The 17,753-nt window shown below is 41.8% G+C and overlaps 2 protein-coding genes across 4 annotated transcripts; one reads left to right on the top strand and one right to left on the bottom strand.

Moving 5' to 3' along the window:
* Positions 1–1,835: 1,835 nt before the first annotated feature.
* On the top strand, positions 1,836–5,282 carry slc26a1 (solute carrier family 26 member 1; the record flags this gene model as incomplete). Its single annotated transcript, XM_080509938.1, has 7 exons — positions 1,836–2,243; positions 2,529–2,735; positions 2,924–3,170; positions 3,261–3,492; positions 3,876–4,059; positions 4,284–4,571; positions 4,701–5,282. The coding sequence occupies 7 exons, from the start codon at positions 1,836–1,838 to the stop codon at positions 5,280–5,282; spliced, it is 2,148 nt and encodes a 715-aa protein (XP_080366064.1).
* A 6,071-nt stretch (positions 5,283–11,353) lies between these two features.
* paqr3b (progestin and adipoQ receptor family member IIIb) lies at positions 11,354–17,382 on the bottom strand. Of its 3 annotated transcripts, XM_080510434.1 has the most exons (8): positions 17,240–17,382; positions 16,816–16,893; positions 16,492–16,713; positions 15,748–15,910; positions 15,002–15,157; positions 14,718–14,915; positions 14,378–14,468; positions 11,354–14,244 (listed from the first exon to the last, which is right to left on the bottom strand). In XM_080510434.1, exons 2-8 carry the CDS (start codon positions 16,878–16,880, stop codon positions 14,102–14,104), a joined length of 1,038 nt encoding a protein of 345 aa, XP_080366560.1. In that variant the 5' UTR covers positions 16,881–16,893; positions 17,240–17,382; the 3' UTR covers positions 11,354–14,101. The 3 variants fall into 3 exon arrangements, with proteins under 3 accessions (XP_080366560.1, XP_080366561.1, XP_080366559.1); XM_080510435.1 differs by lacking the exon at positions 16,816–16,893; XM_080510433.1 differs by lacking the exon at positions 17,240–17,382 and having other exon boundaries at positions 16,816–17,231.
* Positions 17,383–17,753: the final 371 nt, after the last annotated feature.

The raw sequence follows: 17,753 nt of genomic DNA, 5'->3' as shown, positions 1-17,753 counted from the left end.
AATAAAGAGAAGACATCGAGATGTGTCGTCTGGATACCTTGAATATTTGCTCTAAACCTTCTCCGTGCTTTATTTAAACTGTGATATTTGGCACAGGATCAACACTTTCGGAGCTCGTTGTGAGAAACCTGGAGGACATTTCATAGCAATCTGCTCATAGTTGTTAAGATAGTTGATGACAGGGGCAAAGTCAGAAAACGATCATGCGTGCAAACACAAGTATCTGTACAAATGTCCTCTCCAGTCCACCATATAGTTCAGATAAGTGATTATTTTAAACTGCCTGGCATAGAGCCCCCGAAAGCCTCTTCCAGCATTTTCTTTAGACTTGTGTGTTTTTCATAAGCAGCTGTAGGGCTGACTTCATGCTGATCGCAGTGTTGGTTGTGTTACTGCCCATATATGAACATTCTCCTGATTTTCCCATTGCTTTAGGATACTTTAAGAAAGCTGTCCTCACTCAACCTCTAAGAATCACAATCTGACAGAGAAAAACAAACCGTGGCCCACTGGTGCCCAACATAGGAGAGTTGGTCGAAAGAAAAACGAATCTGTGGTTCTTTTCTGGATGATTGTAATGTATATTTCAAGTCCTCTGACATCAGTATTAAGTTCACGTCTTCATATCAAAGTATTATCATGGACAAAGGAGGCTCCAAGTTTGACACAAAAAGAAACTTGAACAAATCCTGTTCATTACGTTTGCGATGACTACATCTCAGTGGAATCAGGAGTTTTACATAGTCAACAATGCATTTCGTCACTCACTAATTCCTGCTCTGGGACAAGGAGCCAATTATTGCATAGTCAGCTGTTACCTTTAACCAAGAAACATACTGTATGGTTATTTTGTAACCGCTGAGTGAACATTCACAAAGAGGAATGATTCAGACGTTGTAAACTAGTCGCCAGTGAATTGGAACAATAAAAAGGTACACAGTGTCAGAACAAAACCTTGTTCTGACAAAGGAATTCTTGGCAGAGAGAGAGCTTTGATCAGTTCCAGGCTACAACATTGTCATTCTTGCTCATTCGGAGGAAAAGTGGTTGGCATGTCCAACTTCGAACCCAAAGGTTGTGAGTTTGATCCCTGGCCTTTCCACTGTGTTGACTCTTTGAGCAAGTTACTTTGCCCCACTTTGCTCCTGTTGACTGGGCTGTATAAGTGAGTAAAAACATGTTGGGGACTAACCTGTGATGGATCAGTGTCCCATACAGGGAGAGTTCCGCTTAGCACTGCAGAAACCAGAGATAAGTGCTGGCCTGATAAGCCCTGATGGCTTTTGTTAGTCTTTTAGTACGCGCAACTAATTAGCAATTTTAAGGCATCCCAATGTGTTGGTCTGTTAGTTTACCTACAAGTTAAATTTTAATAGAAAGTCTATTTGCTGTGTTCCTCAAAAGGTGCCCACCAAGTGCCAATACAAGTACTTATTAAATGACATTAAGCCCAATTCAAACTCCATATGCAAATAATACACCAAGGCTGTGAACCACCTCCACACAGTCTGTGTCGACACTACAACTCCATTATCCTTGAAGGCTCCAGTGTTCTACCATGTCTACAGTATGCATAGCATCCTGTAATACAAGTACTTTGTGCCATATTATGCCCGATATTGGCATCAGTGTATCCCTATTTGGAAACAATATATGCAAAAAACATTTGATATCTTGGCATCCCTTTGATGATCTATTTGTGGCTCATACACACATGGCTTGTTGGATAAAAACACTGATCCGTCCCTTTCCTTCCTCTCTTTTCTCAGGAGCACAGGTGACCACTTCCTAGCCTCCTCTCCTCTCAGTGCTGCCTCCTCATCCCCTCAGAGACCATGGATGAGACCAAGTTGACAGAGACTCCTCTCCTGGCTTCGCCGCCTCTCTTGGAGCGGCGAATTCGGCAGCGGCAGTCCACCTGTTCGGCCCTCAAGTCGAAGCTGAAGCACAGTACGACCTGCTCGGTGCCCAGAGTCCGTACCACCCTGACAGGATTTTTCCCCGTGGTGCGCTGGCTGCCCAAGTACAGGCTCAGGGAGTACATCTGGGGGGATGTGATGTCCGGCTTGATTGTGGGCATCATCTTGGTGCCACAGGCCATCGCCTACTGTCTGCTGGCAGGAGTGGAGCCCATCTATGGATTATACACCTCGTTTTATGCCAACATCATCTACTTCCTCATGGGAACATCGAGGCACGTGTCTGTGGGCATCTTCAGCCTCATGAGCCTCATGGTCGGGCAGGTAACTAAACAGTAGTGCTAATTCTTGATGTTTTTCATGACATGGTAAGGGAATGATTTGGGTTTCTCCATTAGTTTTATTCAGTCCAGGAGAAAAAGACAGCAAATCAAAACATTCCAGTTTTTTTTAAAAACTAAATGCCAATTGGTGACAGTACCATGAAAATTTGTTTTTTGAAATATAAATATAGACTTTTTAAAAGTAATTTATGGCTAGATAGCAAGGGTTGACTTTCTATGGCTTTATCAATTTAAACATTTCTTCCTGTTGATTGTTCACTTGCAGGTGGTGGACAGGGAGGTGTTCCTGGCAGGTTTCGACCTTAATGAGGACTCTTCGACATCTAGTCCCGCTGTGTTTAATAGTACACTGGGCACCAACTTCACAGACGGTAAAGTGTATAGTGTCGAGTTAATGGGTATGCAGTGCGGGAAGGAGTGCTACGCAATCGGCATTGCTGCTGCAGTCACGTTTCTGGCTGGCATTTATCAGGTGAAGAGACCGTGGAATTCCACTCAACTGACCTTCTTACAAATTTCTAGTCTCATTGCACTGCATGTAGATTTTTGACTTTCCGTTTCCTCAATTGTTTGATTTGGCTCTTACAAAAGTCGTCAAACCAAGGTTAATAAATAACCAGAATGTCTGTCTCCACAATTCCTCCTCTATCCCCTCTCCAGATCCTGATGGCTGTATTTCGCCTGGGATTTGTCTCCGTGTACCTTTCTGCTCCGATGCTCGACGGGTTTGCCACAGGAGCTTCCTTCACCATCCTGACTGTGCAAGCCAAGTACCTGCTGGGCGTCAAATTTCCACGCCACCAAGGTTACGGCACAGTGGTCGTTACGTGGATCAACATCTTCTCGAACATTCATAAGACCAACCTGTGTGACCTCATCACCAGCACCATCTGTATCTCAATATTAGGTCGGTCATTCGGTCTATTCAAAAATCATTGCATCAGAAATGGAATCTTGTCAATATTATGGAACTACACTTTGTATTTTCTTATTACAGTGGCAGGGAAAGAACTCCAGGAGCGCTATAAGGACCGTCTGAAGATCCCTCTGCCCACTGAGCTGGTCGTCGTTGCAGGAGCCACACTGGCCAGCCATTTCGGGGAACTGAACAGTCGATATGACTCCAGTGTTTCTGGTCACATCCCGACTGGGTTCATTCCTCCACAGGTGCCCAGCTTCAGCCTGATGCCACGAGTTGCACTTGATGCCATTCCTTTAGCCGTCATCAGGTAATAATCATGGTGACTCGACATTGCTGTGTCACTTATCCGTGCTATTGTAGCCACCATTTACAAGACAACAAAAATGAGTGCACTCCCTCCCGCAGAGATCGCTGGAGGCTACAGAGCACTGTTACTACGCAAAACTTGGCCAGTTATCAGACGGTTTACCTTTTACGAGGGAAGCTAGAAAGACTTCCACCTGAACCCAAAATAAACACAGCCGTTACTACCTTTACTCCCATTGTTTGTACTCTGCAAACACAGCTTCGCTGAAGTTACAAGATTACATGAACATGCTTGAAATCATGAGCGTTGTTTGATAATTTGTTTATTCTCACCTGTAAAAGGCTTTCGAGATAAGGAGAGATTACCTTGATGCTGTCTTTCAGTTTTGCCTTCACGGTGTCGCTGTCCGAGATGTTTGCAAAGAAAAATGGCTACACAGTCCGTCCCAACCAGGAGATGCTGGCCATTGGCCTCTGCAACATCATCCCTTCCTTCTTCCACTGTTTCACCACGAGTGCAGCGCTGGCAAAGACCATGGTGAAGGACTCAACAGGCTGCCAGACTCAGGTGAATTTCACACCATTGACAACTATCCCAATGTTAAATGTGTAAAGACGGTATTCATCTCGCTCTACATAATGTGCCTCCATAAGGTTGGTCCTTCTGTACCTTAACAGGAAAGTCTTTTCTATGCTGAATACTACTCTTACAAGAAAATTCTCGATTTTATGTGGAGGATGTTTTGGTTTCTTTTATCGCATTAAATTTTCTGAACATTTTTCTTCTACCAGGTATCGAGCCTGATCAGCGCTCTGGTCGTCCTTCTCGTCCTGCTCTTCTTCGCACCGTTCTTCTACTCACTTCAGAAATGTGTCCTTGCGTGCATCATCATCGTTAGCCTTCGGGGGGCATTGAGGAAATTCAAGGACGTTCCAGCGAAGTGGCGAGCCAGCCGAAATGACGCCATAGTTTGGTTGGTTGCGATGTCAGCCACGGCTCTGATCAGTGTGGAGCTGGGCCTCCTGGTCGGCGTCGTCTATTCTATGAGTTGTGTCATCTTTAAGACCCAGATACCAAAGGTGAGTAAATTACACAGAAAGACTGATAATGGCACCAGAATTTGACAAAAACAGCCTATCACATTGCATTTCCTCACCGACTGATCTTTTATTGTCCCATTACATCAAAAATGTTATATCTTATCTCAGGTGGCTCTCCTGGGCCGGGTCAGTGACACTGATCTTTACGAGGACTTGGAGGAGTACAAGAACCTCACGCCGCCATCCAAGGTCCATATCTACCGCTTCCAGGCTCCTCTATACTACGCCAACAAAGACTCTTTCCTCAAGTCCCTCTACCGATCCGTGGGAGTTGAACCCTTCCTGGAGCTCACCAAGAGGAGAAAGGCAGAAAAGAAGACCAAAGAGATGTCTGCCAAACAGGTGACGACTAACGGAGACAAACGCAACGGTGACGTCGTTGTAGGGCTCGTCCGAAGAGAGCTGGAGTTCCACACGATCATTTTAGACTGCTCTGCCATCCCTTTTATTGACTCAACGGGCATAGCCACTTTTAAAGGGCTGCTCAAGGAATATAAAGACATCGGCGTTAGCGTGCTCCTGGCCAGCTGCAACACCTCCATCATTGATGCCCTGCAGAAAGGCCAGTTATTTGGGAAGAACGACACGGAAATGAGCAGCCTTCTGTTTCATACCGTTCATGCTGCAGTTCTTCATGCAAACAGTGCGGCCTCAACAGTAGAGAGCGGCACACACGACTCTGTGGTGTAGGTCTCATGAACATCAAAATGAGAAAAAAACAATTATAGCGCTCTCAACTTACCAGTTTGTGCCTAAACGTGATTTTAAACAGTAACAGTAGAACACTAGGAAGCATTGTTAGGATGCATTCAAGAACAGAGTGTTTCAGGTCTCAATGATGTAGGAAATAAATCCAAATAGGAACATTTGAATATTTCTTTTTATGAAATATGTTTGTTTCGTCGACGAACTAAAACATGAAGCTATGTTGGCATGCTTCTTTTAGAACTGGATGCAGCAGGGCACATTGTAGATTCAAGCCATTGTTCTTTAGGCTTTTTCAGTAAATACATGTTGCCGATATCGATTAAAAAAACCAAAAAAAAAACCACTTCCAGCTTGAAAAGGAAAATGCTTATGAATGAAGTTGAACTGTAAAACCAATTCTTGAAGCGATAAATGCAAGCGCCAAGATCTTGACTGTCTAATTATGCTTGAAATTAACTTGCCAAACAAGCCTTCTGTGAAGCTTTTTTACAAGACTTGAAGAGCTGGGCTCTGGATGATTTGTCAAAGTTGGTGCACGCAAAGAAAATGAAAACAAAAGTAAATTAAAGTGGATGCCTGTCATTAAATTTTGTTCTATTATAGTATTTAATTAACATTTACTGAATATTTCTTGGTCTACTCAGTTTCTAATTGTGTTGTACTTATGATCCATTTCATAGAAGAAAAATGTTTTTTAAAGTTAGCTGACAGAGTTAAGTTACAGGTTATTAGTTTAAAGTTACCACATCTGCTATATCCTGAGCAGGTTTGGGCCACTACTGTTGCCTTTTCTCTTTTTCTGTTAAGAAATTAAAACTAAGCTGCAGCAAAAGACCAATCGACCACCCATATGACTTTTTACAGCCCGTGTCTACCTTTATAATCACTTAATGTCAAGACCAGAAATCAATGGGTCGGTGTCGGGAAGTGTTACATATGTTTGAAGGCTTTCGGGAGTTTCATTCATGACAAGTAGAGAGAGCATTACTTTAAAACCATACATGGTTGCTCGTTCAGTGCTTCAATGCACAGTTACTAAAGGTTGTGCAAGAGTGTTAGTCTTAACAAAAGTTTTTAATCATTTCCATATTAGTTTTCACTGTGTTGCTGGCTATATAGTTTGTTTGTTTTTTTTATTCAATTCACATCTCCATAGCAATGCTCCCCCCCCCCAAGGTAAGCTTGTCAATATTGCCTAAAGTCTGTGGTCAAAGTCCCAAATGACTTTATTCTAGGAGTCCAAAGTCTGGGCTATTTGTAGTATCTCCTGAAGTACCAACTCTTGAACTGGTTGAACTCTTTGATTTAAGGAGGCACTTTGTCTTCACGTCAACATTTACTTGAGGTGACTTATAAAGACCATGCATATGTCCACTCAAAAAAGGGGGATTTGCACACGTGTCATACAGTAAGCTCAGTTTAAAGAGGGAAGTAAGCGATCGATTGGTGCCGTTTGATATTTTCATAAACAGAAGGTAGCAGAAAACACCACATACATATTTGGTGAAATCCTTCACTGCCACCAGTTGTGACACAATTCATCTTGGTTGAACAACTTGTCTTCTTTTTTAACTTGATTTTTGTCATAATCATTTCTTGAAAAAACAATGTGTACCTGCAAATTCTAATGTAATGAACTTTGCATTGAAGAAGTGTCTTGTCATCTGAACTAAAATTGTTTGTAAGTTTTGAAAACTATTTTTTACTTTCTACAAAAAAAAGCTATTTAAAATTGTGTCGTGTAAAAATGTTATTGCTATAATGAGAATCATGATTACATATTTATACATACTGTAGTGTTGACATTCAACATCCATTAACACCGTTTTCATGTTTGAAACTTGAATTAAAATGATACTTCTTTAATAGAGTACCTCTCCATGTGTGACTTCATTATAATCATGACTGCAGTATTCCATCAGTTGATTGCAGGTGTTTATATAAAGACAACACCGAATGACTGCAAGATGGGAATACAAATTAAAAAAGGTATTTTGAATTAATGTTGCAAACAAAAAGCATTTTATGAATTGGCGATGGATAGGAGCTACTAGTCATTAGCCCAAACATTTGAAAACTAAAGCTTCTCGGCACACCCACACATACAGGAAACGACGATTTCCAAAGTCGGTCTGGCTTCTATAAAGTGTCTTCCCTGTTTTTTTTAGAAAGGTGTCCTGTCCTCCTCAAGGTTTAAAAGGATCAGACAGAAAATGTAAATCAGGGTAGTCAAACATAAGTCCTATGGGCCAAAACCGGCATGCGAGAAGTTCTGGTCAAACCACTGAGCCAATAGTAGAAAAATGTCAAAGCTTTCACAATTTTCTTGGTAGCAGGTACAACACCAAAACTTGAACTGATATAGACATGAAAGCCAGGGACCAAACTCACAGTAACCTCAAAACCAGGCTGTCACGGTGAGTTTGTAAAAACATGCTGCAAAATGCAACAGTTATAGAAGATTTTTAAACACTTCCCAGAATTCTAAATCATTAAAATTGGCTTCATGTTGAAATTGCAGGAATGTTTGGTACCAATCTATACAATTAACACATATACTCTACACCACAACAAAGAAAAAAAACAACTTTAAAAGCTATTATGGCACTACTTTACCAGTCCGGTATGTGGACTCTTCTTAAAAAAAGAGTTTTCAACTTATTGAGACAAAGACAAGAATAATCAGGTGATGGTTAAAGCCACAGCTCAAAGTTAACCATTCCCCAAAATGCTGATAGTTGCAGAATCCCTCCACATAAATACCCATTAACCCCTGAAGTAATACCCGCCAGCCAGTTATTTGCACACATAATGATTATTCCTTGACATGCTGACGACGCGTCTTGTTTCACAGCATCAATCTGAATCACCCCAGCACTGCAGTGGGACTTCATGCTGCTGAGATTGCAGACACATGCTGACGTCTGCATGCCCTTCATGCAATCATCCAGAGTGTAGCTGCACATGCAAATACATCTGAAGGAGCAGTCTTCTATTAACTTTTAACATGTGGAGCGAGAGCCATTAGCCCATACAAGTACCTGGTCAATGATTGAAAAGTGAGCTGAAGGCATAGCAACTTGGATTTAACAAGAGAGAAGTGGTAACCGTGAGGAAGATGCATTTTTATATGTTATGAAGTTTTGTAATCATACAGATTTTGAAATAACTTTTTTTGGAGACCAAATTTCCCTTCAGGTTCTACAGACCCTGATGTGTTGTTTGTTTTCACTCCTAAAACACAATAGATCACCAAAACAGATTTTACTGTTGCAATTACTAAAACCAATTTGTTCAGTGGTCGATATGTAACGTTTGAGATTTAAATCTGAAATGTTTTATTTCTTCTTCGTCGTTTCATATTTAACCAGACCAGCAGTGTGAAACACATTGTTGAGTTTTCGGTTTTAACAACATTCAAACTCTCTTCTGCAGAAATATAAACCAAGTGGAATCGAACCCTCAAACACACAATGAGCAAACTGCTCACACTTCACTCAGTGATCCAAGAGGGACGGGATCATGTGCACACAGTCCAGAGTAAGCAATAATACAATCCGACCATTTCTCTTCAGGGAGGGTTTGGCAAGGATCACTTAATTGCAAAAACAACAACAAAAAGACACATATATGATGATCACTGATTCTCCGAGAGCTTGGCGAGATAGAAATGTGAAACTGAGGTGTCAAAAAAAAAAGAAAATTTAAATAAAAATGAGTTTCCAAAGATGCACTCACATAGAAGACAACATTTATAAACCACTTCCCTTTAAACTTGTGGTTTCCTTCAAACGCTGGTTGACAATGAGACATATTCGTCTAAATGCTGCCCTCTTCCGTTCACCACCAGCAACAGCAAGCAAACATTTCCTCAACGAGACAAGGAGTGAAATCATTGTGATCCTACCTTCCTTCAACAAGATGAAACAGAGCGATGAAATGCCCTCCTCTTCCTCCTCTTCCTCCTCCTCCCCCCGAGTTCCCAAAGTCTTTCCTCCGTCTTGGTGTCACTGTGACACAGCCCAGTGAAGCGGGTTTCACCTTCAGGCGTTTTGCAGCTCGTGCAGAGGTCATTGGACGCAGGTGTGTCTGAGCAGGGAGTTTCCTGCAGGCACAGGCCTGGACAGCTTTCTGTCTGTTCTGGCATTTCTCTTGTCCAAACTCTGCACTGAGGTTGTTTTTAGAAGAGGCAGTTCAAAGCTTTCTTTTTCTGCAAGTACAATTTTTTTTAAATGGTAAAGAGCAAACATTAAGGAAGATTTGCAAAAATAAATCAACATTGTACAGGAAGCATTACACCCAAACATGTGATACACATCCAGGCCTCCTGGACACAGAGAAACGAAGCTCTACGTCTTTGTTAACTTCTTAATGTGTTCTTCCCTGTCCCTGCCTGTGTGGAGCTACTTTTGTCAATATTTACAGCCATAATGTACAAATACATGTGCCTGTGATTCCATACAAATATACTCAACTGTATGAACACGGTAATAACTCAGGTTCGTCTCTGGGAAAGTCTCGACTTTCTTGTTTGCAAAAAAATTATAAAAATATGTAGAAATTGTCATGTCTCCACTTTTACAAGAGATTATTAATCTCAATGTGGTTCTCCTGGTGAAATCAATGGACGTGTCAATGATTAATGTTTACAGTGTTTATGTGTTTGAGATGTCTGCTTTACTTATTTGGACATGTAAACCAAACTACAATTGAGGTTATTTACCAATGAGTTACATATAAAATAAAGAAATGATTGACTTCATATCACTTATATTATTACTACTATTATTATTATTATTACTATTATTATACACCCGTGATACAATTTATCATATTTTTGCATGATGGATGTAAATCCTGATAAAAGCCACTCCTGTGGACAGGAATCAGTTTATAAATGTTATTTATATTTGATATTTGATATATATATTATAGCACCATATGGCTTTGTTTCTATTTGTTTGCCATTCTCTTGAGGGTAAACAAATCTAACAAGTGCATGTAAATACATTTTTAGGAATTACTTTTGATGAAAAGCTCAGTTTGAAACTGCATATAAATATCCTGAAGTCAAAATTAGCATAAAGTATTGGTATAATGTGTAAAATCTGATCAGTATTAGATCTAAATTCACTCAACTTATCATATAACTCCATCATTCTTTCCTGTCTGAGTGATGGACTGGAAATATGGGGAAATATTTTGGTCTTCATTTCTGTCGTTACTTGGGATAATGACCTCAGTATCTCTGAAACTCTGGCTACGGCCCTGCTGACACCACATGCGACCAAACTGAGTCACATATTAAGGCACCATTTTTTAATGAACCAGGCTGAAACGTCCTGTTTTAATAATATTAATAACAGTAATAATACTAAAAACAAATAGCATAATATATAAATAACTACAACTGTTAATCTCTGTCTTTTAGTCTAACAAAGTGTTAATATATCATGTTCACATTTAATAAACTATCCTTTTACAATAATAATAAAAATGTTTATTTATAATGCACTTTACATGGCAAACAAATCACAAAGTGCTACAATAAAACATATGAGAAAACTGAAATGTGACTAAAATGACTGCAATTATCACATAATGATCATATTAACTTGTCAAAATCAAGAGATTTTCTTTAATGTCAACACATTTTCTACATGTGCGCAATCCCGACCACCTGAACCGACTCAACACATAACGGACTAAAGTGCGCCCCTGGTGGTCAGATGAACATATTGCAGTTAATGTTAATTTCTCTCAGCTGGGCTGAATTGGACCAGTTCTGGCCCAGAGACGGGAGGTTTGACACTCCTGCAGAGAATAAATCCCCAGTGGAGATCAATAAAATATGCTTTCTTGCTTTAAACATCCACCAACATTATCTTGGTTAATCTTGCATAACAAGAGAAAAGAACAAGAAACTATTCACATTATTCATCTCTCTTTTTACTGACATTTTTAAGGGTTGGTAACAAAACTTGTTAATACATTTCATCTGTCCGCATCATGTAATGGAAACGTTCAGAAGCAAAAACAACCCTCAAACCGTGTATTTCCCAGCTTTCTTTATTCATTCAAAATGTTCAAAAATAGATTTCCCACAGAGGCACTGAAATAAATATACATCTCATTAGTCAGTGCCCAGGTTGAGTCATACAAAAACCATATTCAGGAAAAAAAACCAAAACACACAAAGATCAAACCAATATCAAGCAGTTCATGGCAAAAAATAAAGTCACTTTATCCCACCACCTTCACGGTGTGTTTTCCAGAGCTGCAGTCGGAAGCAGCCACGACGTGATGATGTCATTAAATTAAAAAAAAAAAAATAACAGGAGAAAGCAAACTGGCCCTTCGGTGCAGCAGTTTCACTTCTTCAAGATTGTAATAGTAAGTGTGACACAGTACAAACGCTCAAAAGATAATAAGGCCAATGAAATACATTTATGACTGAAACTACGAAGTGCATTGTTAAAATTGACATGTTGATGTTTTTCCACCGTTTGTCCTGCTTTGTGACTCACCTCTCTGATTACAACTCAATTACAGCAAAGCAAAGGCAGGTTTGTCGAGAGCTTTTGCAGTGACGACAGAACCAAATCAAAACATGTTGCTCCCATTTATTTAATTAAAAAAACATTCAACTTCTGGACTTGAGTTTTCAGGTCCGGACTGATTGAACAGTTAACGTTAGAATCCAGAGGACCTAAAGATGGAGCTCCTCAATGAGTCCAGGTTACAGTCTTTAATCAAAGAGCGGCTCACTTAAGTAAAATGAGTCCCTATTCATGTTTATTTTCGCCATTCATTATTATTAAAAAAAATCTGAACGCTGTCTATTTGAGGACGAACATAACAAAAAGTGCCAAGTAACTGGATTTTCCTGAATGCACCACAGTTAAAGTGTGTTTGATGACAAAAGCAGCTGAAACACCTTCACGATGGCGACTCAATCAAGTAGAGAATAATAATAATAACACGTTTTTTCCACACAATCTTGACGTCGGACTTCACGACGAAGCGGCTCGCTTGAAGTGCCAACCTGAACCCCTGACTCCCGGCCTGGTAGGGAAGCATGCAGTCATTCACAGAAAAAGACGTGGATACAGTTTATCTTACACCTGAAACGAAGCAGAGCGGAGTGTTGGGAGGCGCCTCGACATTGCGACGATGTAACTCCGGGATTGTTAGCGTCTCGGTGGGGGGGGGGGGGGGTGACGCGCCTGGCTCGTAAAAGGGAGTTGGAGCTGGTGGTCCGATTACTTTACAGACAAGAACATGCTTATGACACGTTTCGCTTTAAAAGCAGCCGCTCATCCGAGTGCCGCATGTTGCACTCAGATTATCTTTAAAAGGTGCAGTATTTACATTTCATGTAATGCCACTGCACTAGGTGGCAGTAGTGAGTCCGTGTAGCATAATAGAATTAAAAATTCTTTGTGTTTTTTTTTTTTTTTTTTGAAAGAATAGATGAGGGGCGTCAAGCATATTTTAATTCGGGCCACAAACGGCCTCATTTCATCTTCAGTGGTTAAAATAGTCCCAAACTAGCCTTTAAATTGAAACATTTTAAAAGTTTTTCTTTGCTGTGATGCATACATGATGTATGTCTCCACAGTGTACGTGATGAAAATGTCTATATTTTCAAAAGAACCACACCAATGCGACCAAATATGGTCAAAGTGAAGCCGATTTCAATGAAACATTCTGCTGAAACTCACAGTGACGGAGCCAAGAAACATCTCCTCCAGCTGTTGCATTATGCAGTGTTGGGTTTTTTTTCCATATCAACGTCTTCTCTGAAATTAAAACAATTTGCTTGGTGGTCTGTCGGCCGGATTGGAGCCTCTTCTGGGCCGGTTGTGGCCCACGGACCTTATGTTTGACACCCCTGGACGAGATGGTAGATTTATGTACGTGACTTGACAGGGCAAGGAATTATACTGGATAAACGAGTGCAAAACCCTTTCCATTGTGTGTTTTATGCTTCCAGAACTGGGCTCAAAGTCTCTCAAACAGATTGCACAGTGGCTTGTTTGTAGCTGCAGAGTCGAAACGTCTTCACCTCCGTTCTCCTTGATCAAATATTGTCACAACAACAATAATGCCCGAAGAGGCGAAGGAGACAAGATCCTCGCTTGTCGTGTTGGAAACGACCGATTTTCACTCACAAGTAAACATGTTGGTTTTTCTTCAGATTATACTAACTGGCACCATCAGAAGACGTGACATGAAAATGCACCGTCAGCATTTTCCACAAGTGCTTTGAAAGCAAACCAAAAAAATATTTGACACAAAACCAAAACCCATATAGTTTAAAAACTTAATATTGTTCTAAAAATCACTCCTTCTCCTTCCCACCACACACATTACAGACCGATCTCTCGCCGAGTGAGAAGTATTTGTTCAAAAGCTTTAAATACTGAAATCCCGAAGATTTTTTTTTCCAAACTTCCAGTTTCCATCGAAAAACATTTGTTACCATTCGGGAGGATTAAAATGAGTATTAACTAAAAAAAAAAGTAAACGTTCACATAAGCAGTTGCTTATATTTGTTCAGGCTGACATAAACCAGCAGGAGAGAGCATTTCACTGGAAAACACCACAAACTAGTTTGAAAAAAAGGGTTTAAAAAATCCTGTTTCATGCATAAATAATCACTTCAGGATGTTTGTTTTTTCCCCACTACTTTCTCTAGTTCGTAGTGGAAACTATCTTGTAGTTAGTAGTCCAGGTAACCGGAATAATAAGCCGGTTTTAGTCGGTTAATAAGTCTTTCCCGCACGATGACGTGACACTTAGCTGCTGCTGGTCTGGGACGGACACGGCTGGCTGTGCCTGAAGTGCATGATGTGCACGGCGGTCTGATGCCACCAGTAAAACATGGCCACCACCAGAATGTGCCACAGCTGGTGGCTGGCGCCAAGGTAGTTCAGCTGGCCTGGAGGGGGGGAGAAGGACAGAAACAATGTGACACTACAACACCTGCTGGGTCACAAAAGCACGGCCAAGCGTTCCAAGTCGAGGAAGATGAGATGCAACCTCAAAGACAGGAGAGACGACGAGACTCCTACCTGGGAAATAGCGCTCGGGGATCTTGGTGACGTAGAACAGGAAGGCAGATCCAGCGATGAGGTACATCACCAACACACGGGGCAGGAACAGCTACACACGCGCAGGAGAGAAATACACAAACGTTAAAGATTGTCGCTAATATTTCAGTCCATTGTGTGTTTTTCAGTTAAAACCCTTGAAAGAGGGCCTTCCAGATTTGATTTGGACATTTTCTGTGTTGGATTTTGCTTTTATGAGCATTTACTGGTGCAGAAAACACAATATTCCAGTTATTGAGCAAAAAAAATCAAAGGTAAAGGAATAATAAATGAATAATAATCCCATGGGAGGTTTCCTGACCTGCACCAGAGCAGTGGTGAACCCGCCGGTGAGCCAGACCCAGTGGCAGGCGGGAACCACGCTGATCCCGGCCACGCAGCAGAAGATGGCCGTTCGTATCCGCTGCCAGTCATTGCTGAGGTAACGAGGGTGGACCTGGGCGCAGAAGACCGCCAGGATCAGGGACAGCACCGTCAGCAGGTACGCCTGCCGCCAAAACTGCAAAGGGAAGAGTCGCGGGCCGGCGTGAAACATCGGTCTCACCCAAGTACGGTAAACCCAAACCGCTACATGTTTCCTCTTACGGTGTTACAGTAGAAAGCGTAGAAGATCCCCGGGACGTAGCAGCCCAGGATGCCCACGGATATGCCGGCGTAGTCCAGCGCCAGCCAGCGGCGGCAGGTCTTCTCCGAGCGGTGGCAGGAGAACAGGTGATAGCCCACTGAGCACAGCATGCACACCTGGGAGGGAAGCAAGCGGCCCCCGTCACACAGAGAGGTACCCCCCCTTCCCTCCCCTCCCCTCCCCCACTTCTCACTTTCACTAACATGAACTCACCTCATCATTATTTCAATCACACAGATGTCTTAATAACTATTTATCTACTAAACGGACATCTGTCATCCTCTCTGCTAAGCACACGACAGCACACACAGCTAAGGGTGTACGGTTCACCGTCTTCCACGAGCTTTGACAGCAGGTACACACCTATGCAGGAAGTTGCGGCGGGATGCCTCAAACCTCCACCGACCAGTTTCGGTATAAATATGCAGTCGGACAGGAAAGATAAAAAAGAACGTCGTCATTCATGCCGCGCCTATGCGCTAAACTAACGACACGATAGAGTAAGTATCACAAAGGCCAATGGAGAAAAGTGGCATTTTTTTTGTTTTTCCCTCTGTTGAACAATGACAAGAGTTTTCAATCGGAGCCTTTTCAGTTGAAAACCTTTCGTGACATATCATCACTTCTACTGCCTGAAGTCTTTGGCGTTACAGAAACACGCCTCACAGACGGGGGGGAGAATAAGACACAGTAACACGGTTCTCGCCTGGAAGCAGAAGAGCCCGATGGCGTAGATAACATAGTCCTCTCTGTTGGCTCCTGAGGCTGGGAGCACCGTGGAGACGTCGTTGACCCCCAGAGCGAAGAAGAGAAGGAAACCCAGGAGGTGGCTCCAGATATTCACCGTCTCGTTGGACAGAATGAAAATACTGCAACACACAGGGAACCGGTGTCTGATCAACATGTTGGTGCTCATGAGGATATGCAGGGCATTAGCAAAGTACGTAAAATGATAAAACAGACTTAATAACTAACAGTTACACAGACTGATCAGATATTTTGAATTAAAAGCATCACGCTGGAACAAGAAGACGATGTATTCGATTAATTTCATCATTTATTTATGAATCATCATTACTAAATAAACTGAACTACGGGAAAAAAAATTGAAAATAAAGTAAAATGTCCTACAAACCTCTCTTAGATCTGTTGCATTATACATGTTTATACTGTAAAAACTCACCTTGACACCAATGTTGACAGTGTTTCGTTGTGTCTGCTACTCTTAAGAAACTCGTTCATTTTTCAAATATGTTTTATGAGAAATGTTTACAATTCCACCGGCCTCATGGTTGACAATGCTGCCCGATCATGATGTGCAAAACAGGAGAAAGCCCGTCGCTGATTGACAAATATTACTTTGTGTGGTGATGCTGGGGAAGGAAGTGGCAAAGGAAGCACTTGGAATCCCGATTACAAACCGCAGTTATTGAAATAGGAGCGTCATTACCTCTTCAGGCAGAGCTTGGAGGGCAGGTGAGCCCTGTAGCCGTCCGTGATGTAGGGGTTTTCTTTGAGGAAGAGGGGGATTTGTTCATAGGTGTACAGCCGGATCCTGTGGGGGATGAGCACCGGCCAGTGCTGGTAGCTGCCCAGCTCGATGTAGTGTGCGGTCTTCAGCAGCTTCTGGGGCATCTTCAGCAGCATCTTGATCTGCTTACAGGGGTTCAGGCTGGAGAGAGGGAAACACATGAGCAGGACAGGAAGCAAATCTTCACAGGTTCTACATATTCCACTTCAAACAGACGTGAAAGGAAGCTGCTCATTACTTTACCCCTGTTTATTTCCTCTCTCTGGCCCAGAGGGATCCCGCATCTTTGTCTTTAATAATTGAACCATCAAGCATCTCCCCCTGGTTGTGTTGTGAATGGTGTTTCATGTTAACTGGCTTCCCTGTTAACTGGTGACCGACTTCCCTTAACGTCCGTCTTTGCGGCTCGTAACAGCAGCTTTCAATAGAGACTAACAAAAAGCATGACATTTGAAACTTCGTTGTAAATGCGGTTAACGGGATTTCTGTGGATTGTTTTTTTTTAACATCGGCTGTTACGAGCAGCAACAAGACACGCTACAGGAAGCCGGTCACCAGCTAACAGGGAAACCAATCAATCTAAAACACAAGGCTCGCGTTACCCTCCGTCCAGCTAACATCTTCTTTAACCAGCTGGACTGATGTGAAACAGGGTAAAGAAGCTCACCTTTCACACCCACCCCGTCTTTTCTCTTCTCTGTCCGGTCAGTCCATTCATGTTCACGCGGCTAACGAGCTGCTGAGACCTTTAAAACCTCACATTTTTTGGTTAAAACGAGCTGTGACAGAGAGCAGTGCAGCACTGTCAGCTCTTCCTGCTTCATCTGCTGGTAAACAATGAGCTGGCTAGCGACTGCCCCACGCTGGCCGCCGGGAGAACTGCACTTGCGGCTGTTTATTACAGGCATGAATAAAACATACATATTATTTAAAAACATGCAATATCTACGTTGACACGGACCGTTTTCCTCCGTGAAAATCCTTCATAAGAATAAAATAATTCCCAAAGAAGCGCAGAAAAGCAGCTAAAGTTATTATTCTGTCAATATGCCCCTGTTATAAATCAATCCCCATAATGAATGAATGAATGACAGAACGAATGAATGACTTTGTTTCCATTATATGTCAAATTAAAAAAAATATTACTACTACTACTACTACTGCTACTACTACTACTACTA

The sequence above is a fragment of the Blennius ocellaris genome (assembly GCF_963422515.1).
Source record: "Blennius ocellaris genome assembly, chromosome: 15".
In the NCBI taxonomy this organism is placed as follows: Eukaryota; Metazoa; Chordata; class Actinopteri; order Blenniiformes; family Blenniidae; genus Blennius; species Blennius ocellaris.
The sequence above is the reverse complement of the archived record's forward strand: the minus strand, read 5'-3'. Positions and strand labels throughout refer to the sequence as shown.